This window comes from Lycium ferocissimum, chromosome 3 (genome assembly GCF_029784015.1).
Source record: "Lycium ferocissimum isolate CSIRO_LF1 chromosome 3, AGI_CSIRO_Lferr_CH_V1, whole genome shotgun sequence".
Classification (NCBI taxonomy): domain Eukaryota; kingdom Viridiplantae; phylum Streptophyta; class Magnoliopsida; order Solanales; family Solanaceae; genus Lycium; species Lycium ferocissimum.
The window spans coordinates 8,537,807-8,544,437 of record NC_081344.1 but is presented as its reverse complement, the minus strand read 5'-3'; the positions used below and the strand labels follow the sequence as shown (position 1 = coordinate 8,544,437).

Here is a 6,631-nt window from a genome sequence, read left to right as displayed (position 1 = left end):
GAAAATCGCGCTAAAGGTACTTATGTCACTTTTTTTTGTTGGGGTATTTTGGTTCAAAAGGTTTTTTTTTTTGGGTCGTTTTGGTTCTGGACTCGTGAATGAATAGGTGTGGCTCTCATTGAAGGAGGAAGTCGATTTCGTACGAAGTGTTTGTTGGGGAGTTTCTGCAAGGGTATGTTTTTTCTTTTTAATAAGCACGTAATTAAATTTTTAAATAAGAAGGATATTTACATAATTTAACTTTCAAGTTAGGGGCTTCATGCTTTTAATATTAGTACTTAATATAAGCGAGAATCTCTCCTTTGTGTGTCCTCACAAACTTTGGTTGGGCCCTTCTGATGAAATTCCAAATGTATCCCAAAGCTTACCTTTAATTTTCTTCCATGCCTATAAATCTTATCTTAAAAGGACAGCCTCATGTTGTGAAGATTTATACAACAAGCTATGTAAATGGTACCCTTTACTTGGCCTTATGTCATCACCATTAGCTTAATTATAAATAAACACGTGTATTAGGATTTTTTTTCTTTATCCCATAAATGCATGTTAGTATATCATAATTTTTTCGATGTGAGATCGAGAAAGTTGAGGATATGCCGGAGATTATTATATTTTATTATATTTTGTTTTGGTATATGTTGAGGGCGCTTTACATTGCTGCCGCAGCCAGTGGCGGATCCAGGATTTTTACTCGGGGGTTCAAAAAATGACAACAAAAGTTAAATATAAAAAGTAATGTTGCTCCTTCAAATTGAACCTAGGACACTAGAGACAATTTTGAACTCTCTGAACCACTCTTAAACCATTTATATTTGTTTAAGGTATTCAAAAGTTAATATATGTACATAAACACAGAAAATCTACCCTATATATACTATATAATATTCTAAATCGGCCCCTGTCTGCTGCAAAAGTTGATAATCCTTAAAATTAAAGATATTCTTAATGGGACAAACTCCTATCCTTCTAGCACATTTGCTAGAACACACTGGATAGGCTGAAAGCAACTTGAAGATTGTATAAGCCTTCAAATGTTTAAGTTGGGTTTAAGTTCCCAAGCATATCAAGTTTTTTGCTTGCTTGCTCCATTTGGTTACTTATTGTTTTATATGGAATTCTTATCATATGTGCTCATCAGTTACAATGCACCTGTTTGACCCTAGCTTGCTAATTTTTCTACATTTTTCCATTTTTATTAACTTATTTTCCTGTAAAATATTTTTTCAAAATTTTGGCTAAAATGAAAAAATTTTTCTCATTTCGAATATTGTATCCATTTATACTTATTTCCTCCAAACTTTCTTCATCATAAATATTTGTTCTTTAAGAATTATTCAATTATGTGACTAAGAAACTTTAATAGTTATACAATATAAAAATGTTCATAAGTTATTTTTTAATTAAATTTACTACTTTGTATCATGAATGTTCTCCTCATTAAACTAATAGTATAGATAGATATATGTTTTCCTTAAAATACTTTCTACATAGCAACCTAATACCGAAAAACATTTTTGTAAGAATTTCTTTTGGAAATTTTCTTGTCATGCAAAATGACTGCACCCGAGCAATGTCCTTTTTTTCTTTTTCTTTTTTTCCTTCTATTTGTCGTGCCATGAAGTGAATGTGAATCAAATATATGTAGAAAAAAAATATGAGGAGTAGGAAAGAGGGCTTCTAAACTATGTGGAGCTTGAATTATTGGTAGATGGACCCTAAAAAAGACGACCATCGAAAGGCTGTGGTCCAAAGGGTAGTGAGTGCAATTTATTCACAAAAACCTGCAAAGACAAGAAAGAAGGTAGTACAAGAAAAGCAAGCATAGAACTTTTCCAAGGTCGTGGACATATTGTTTTATTGGATCAGAGAGCAGCCAAGTGGATGGTGAACCTTTGTGCTAACATAATTGCCGATAAGACCTTCTAGATTTTAGGATATACATTTTCACTTATAATGGCGTGCGGATCAACTTGCGCACATCTCGACTAATTTCACGAGATATTTATCACATCTCACCAACAACAGATACCAGATAACTCTGTCCACTAAGGCTAGCTAGAACAGATGCATGAGAAGAAATTATCTAATGTTTCTGTAGCCGTTAAAATTTGAACCTGACACCTCATGATTCTTTAGGATATATATACATTTCTCGTGAGCTATGAATTGCTATATATAGCCATATATTGCCAATACGGTCAAAGGCCGTGATAGAGTGACAAATATCCAGAGGTCTCTAGATCGAGGTGAATCCAAACAGTTCACCCCAAAATTAAAGTGAAACTTTTCACGCGATTTCAAACTAATGAGGCCCAAAAATTGATAGCTGATGACACCTAGTAAAAAACTGCAAAAGATGTGTTGTTGATAACCAAGAAAAATGATTTAAATGCAATGTGATATTCTTAACATAGAGTTACAGCATGGACACGTACTTTTCAACTCTAGGAATTCAGATAAAACAAATTAAAACCCAATAAAGGTTATAGGAAAAAAGGAAAACAAAAAAGATGGAAAAGGCCACAGTCGCATTCGATGGGTTAGATTGGATCAGTGCAAAATATTTGTGTCTTTTAGGTCATTAAAGATGTTTGACACATTTTCAGATAGAGTATAATTAGGCTAGAAACAATATGGAGAAGGTGAGACCATTGCACTCTTAAATATGAAGTAAACTTGTAATGATTAAGTTCTGGATTAGTGTATTACTTCCCATGCTTAATAGTAGCAAATTTGACGAAACTTTCAAAATCTGCTTATCATAGAAAAAGTATTTTTTTGTGAAAAGTGTTTCTCGAAAAAATATTTTTGAGGAGTAGCAGTTGTGTTTGACTAATCGATTTGAAAAATATTTTTGTCAATATTAGAGGGATAATTTGTGTCTGGTCAAGATAATAGAAGTGATTTTTGGGAATCCAATTTTTTCAACTTCTACTAGTATCCAGAAGCATTATTTATTCTTTCTAAAAAGCTTGACCAAACAATTCAACTCTCCGAAAAAAGAAAAAAAATCCTTTTGACTTACAGATGCTTGCCCAAACCGACTATCGTTAAGTGTACTCTATTTTTTCCACACACACCATGCATTCTTAGCCTTTTCTTTCTCCTGCTTAAGCTCCCCCACCCATTTTTTTTTTCTCCTTTTCTTTTGTTTTTTGGAAAATTTTGGTGGAGGGGAGAAAGTGGTACAATAATTGCCTCAAAATTTTGTTATACTACCAGATAAAATCCGGGATAACAACAACGAAATAGAAAATTTATGGAGGGAATAACAGCTTAAATATTGACCTCAAAACCAACTAGTTCCGAGAAGCCTCCATTTTGTTGTTAATCTAGTTTCTAGGACATTCAAGAGGAAAAAAGAAAAAGAAAAAATCAATTTCCATGTCACAAAATAAAGTCCTCATCAAAATGTCCACGTAATATAGCCAATCCACCATCGTGTGGTTATTAGTGAATTCGTAATCCAAAAGCAGTTACATTCTCAGATAATCCAAATAACTTGTGCTATATAAATTTCCTCCCTTCCTTCACACTATTCAACAATCAATTAATTTTTAACTCAGCAAAAAAATTTAAGAGCTTGTGATCAGTTGTTTGAATTTCAGAGTAGTCAAAAAAAACATGGCTAGCTCTGTCTCAACTGTTTCAGCTGCCAACAAAGTACCGGTACTTTATTTTTCTCTTCACAAATTAACACATGTCAACTTGTTTATTATAGTTAAATTATGGATTCTAATCAGTCTTTATACCTTTAATGATTCTTGTTTGTTTATTAAGGTTCTAGCATTCCTCTTTTGAATTAATTGTCTATCTCTATCTCATGCAGTCCACTTCTACTAGAAACAAAAGTAACTACAAGTTAAACTATTGGACTTGTATCTTATGTACATATGCACTAATGATCAGAATTTTTTGCCGGTTGTCCTTTTTGGGATAGCTAGTTCGTTTAGTAAATGGTCCTTTCTATTTGTATTGCAGTTTATGAACCTTTTAGATTATGGTTTAAAGATTTTACTATTAAAAAATTTCTATTTTTCCATTGAAAAATGTTTAGTGGCTATTTCCCACTGAATGTTAGTGAGAAAAACCTAAATAATAGTGTTTTCATGCGGAAAAATTCAAAAGTTTCCCAGCATTTTAACAAGAACTTGTTTCCCACCATGAGTTTTTCCAGTGAGCTGATTCGGTGGGAATGAGGTGGGATAATCATGTTTTATAGCAATAATTTTCCACTGAGTGTCGGTGAAAAAAATTTCTATTTCTAGTAGTGTTTGTTTTGAGCAAACTAAAAATCTTTATAAGGAAAAAAACATTGGATCGGTTCCAATGTTATACAAAAATCCAATGTTTCGTTAGTCCCAAGGGGTTGTATTTATACTTTTGTTAAAAATAGGGATGAGATAAGAGTAGTATATTGTTAATTTGTTTTAGTTAAAGACTAGAAGTGGAATAATATGTGTCATTTCTTTGATGTGAATGTTGAATAGTGTGGAAAACTGGTAAGAAACTAAAAATAGATTGATTTTGGGAATGTTTCATGTTTTAAGATTGGAACATATAGAAGAAGCAGTAAATTCTGTACTTTGTTCAAGAAATTTTAGTAGTAATATGTATTAGTGCCTCCTACTAAGAGCAGACATCTTTGGTGCAGTTGAGTTTGAACAACTCTGTTGGTGGAACTTCAGTCCCTAGCACTGCCTTCTTTGGCAAAACCTTGAAGAAGGTGAACGCCAAAGGCGCTTCCATCCCCAAGGTTTCAAACAGGAGCTTCAGGATTGTAGCACAAGAACAAGAAATAGACGAGAAGAAACAGTCCGATGGGGACAGATGGAAGGGACTTGTTATGGATGCATCCGATGATCAACAGGACATCACAAGGGGTAAGGGTATGGTTGACAGTCTTTTCCAGGCTCCTACAGGTCAAGGTACTCACCATGCCATTATGAATTCCTACGAATACATCAGCCAGGGTCTTCGTCAGTAAGTCCTCGACTAATTTTTTGAAGTTAAAAGGTATGAATATAGTCAATCGGAAAATATGAATCTAAAATGAAAATGTTCGCCTGATTATTAATTCCAGATACAACTTGGACAACAAACTGGATGGGTTGTATATTGCTCCTGCTTTCATGGACAAGCTAGTTGTTCACATCACCAAGAACTTCCTGAAATTGCCCAACATCAAGGTCTGTTATTAAAATCTGGCTTAGAAATTCCTCCAGACAGTCTTTTATGTCATAAGTTGATGGTTTTAATCTTGTCAAAATTTGTTACAGGTACCGCTGATTTTGGGTATCTGGGGAGGAAAAGGTCAAGGAAAGTCCTTCCAGTGTGAGCTTGTCTTCAGAAAAATGGGAATCAAGTAAGTATGAATGACTTGATCACATTAACATCATTTTGTGAAAAAATTTCTGAATCATGTTACTTAACTATGTTCGAGTCTTGATTATTTTCAGCCCCATCATGATGAGTGCCGGAGAATTGGAAAGTGGAAATGCAGGAGAGCCAGCAAAATTGATTAGGCAAAGGTACCGCGAGGCAGCTGAAATCATCAGAAAAGGAAACATGTGTTGCCTCTTCATCAACGATCTCGATGCAGGAGCTGGTAGAATGGGCGGAACTACCCAATACACAGTTAACAACCAGATGGTGAATGCCACCCTCATGAATATTGCTGATAACCCGACGAATGTCCAGCTCCCCGGTATGTACAACAAGCAAGAGAACGCCAGGGTCCCCATTATAGTCACTGGTAACGACTTCTCCACATTGTATGCCCCTCTTATCCGTGATGGTCGTATGGAAAAATTCTACTGGGCACCAACCAGGGAGGACAGAATTGGTGTGTGCAAGGGAATTTTCAGAACTGACAGCGTACCTGATGAACACGTTGTAAAGCTTGTTGACACCTTCCCTGGACAATCTATTGGTAAGAACACTCAAATGTTTGTGTGATTATGTAAAAAGGACTTCAAACAGAATGATGATCACTTATGAGTATATTTGTTCTTAAAACAGACTTCTTTGGTGCTTTGAGGGCAAGAGTATACGATGATGAAGTCAGGAAGTGGATTGAAGGCACTGGAATCGACCAGGTTGGAGAAAAACTATTGAACTCAATTGACGGGCCTCCAACTTTCGAGCAACCAAAGATGACAATTGATAAGCTCCTCGAGTACGGAAACATGCTTGTCCAAGAACAAGAGAATGTGAAGAGAGTTCAATTGGCTGACACATACCTCAAAGAGGCAGCACTTGGAGATGCAAATGCGGATGCCATCAGCTCTGGAAAGTTCTAAATAAAGGTTTGATATCAACTTCAAATGTTTGAATAGTATGATTGTAGATGCCACAGGACTGACTTAATATTTTCATTACTGTTGTGTGGATGCAGGAAATTAAGAGAAGCCAAGAACAACACCTTTTACAAGTGATGAAGGAATCTATATCTTTGAATTTTCAGAGGAACTTTTGTGAGAGTAGCTATACGATATAATTGTGTAATCCATGAAATCTGTTCAGTTCCATTTATAAGGGACAAACTTATAGTGTTTTTTTTTATTTTTTTTTTTATATATTTTTTTACTGGGCTTTTGTAATTTGTATCTCTTTTTCTTTTTGTTTTTGT

At 34.7% G+C, this 6,631-nt stretch overlaps 1 protein-coding gene across 2 annotated transcripts; it reads left to right on the top strand.

Moving 5' to 3' along the window:
* The first annotated feature begins 3,512 nt into the window (after window positions 1-3,512).
* Window positions 3,513-6,576, top strand: LOC132049577 (ribulose bisphosphate carboxylase/oxygenase activase 1, chloroplastic-like). Of its 2 annotated transcripts, none has more exons than XM_059440441.1 (7): window positions 3,513-3,669; window positions 4,655-4,983; window positions 5,084-5,189; window positions 5,280-5,365; window positions 5,460-5,932; window positions 6,022-6,308; window positions 6,398-6,576. In XM_059440441.1, the coding sequence occupies exons 1-6, from the start codon at window positions 3,625-3,627 to the stop codon at window positions 6,300-6,302; spliced, it is 1,320 nt and encodes a 439-aa protein (XP_059296424.1). In that variant the 5' UTR covers window positions 3,513-3,624; the 3' UTR covers window positions 6,303-6,308; window positions 6,398-6,576. The 2 variants fall into 2 exon arrangements, with proteins under 2 accessions (XP_059296424.1, XP_059296425.1); XM_059440442.1 differs by having other exon boundaries at window positions 3,522-3,663.
* Window positions 6,577-6,631: the final 55 nt, after the last annotated feature.

Excerpts from the sequence above, each read along its gene's own strand:
- LOC132049577 (XM_059440441.1), top strand. The coding sequence starts at position 3,625 with ATGGCTAGCTCTGTCTCAACTGTTTCAGCTGCCAACAAAGTACCG. Across the intron at positions 3,670-4,654 it reads CAGCTGCCAACAAAGTACCG|TTGAGTTTGAACAACTCTGT; the intron begins GTACTTTATTTT and ends TCTTTGGTGCAG. Across the intron at positions 4,984-5,083 it reads ATCAGCCAGGGTCTTCGTCA|ATACAACTTGGACAACAAAC; the intron begins GTAAGTCCTCGA and ends TATTAATTCCAG.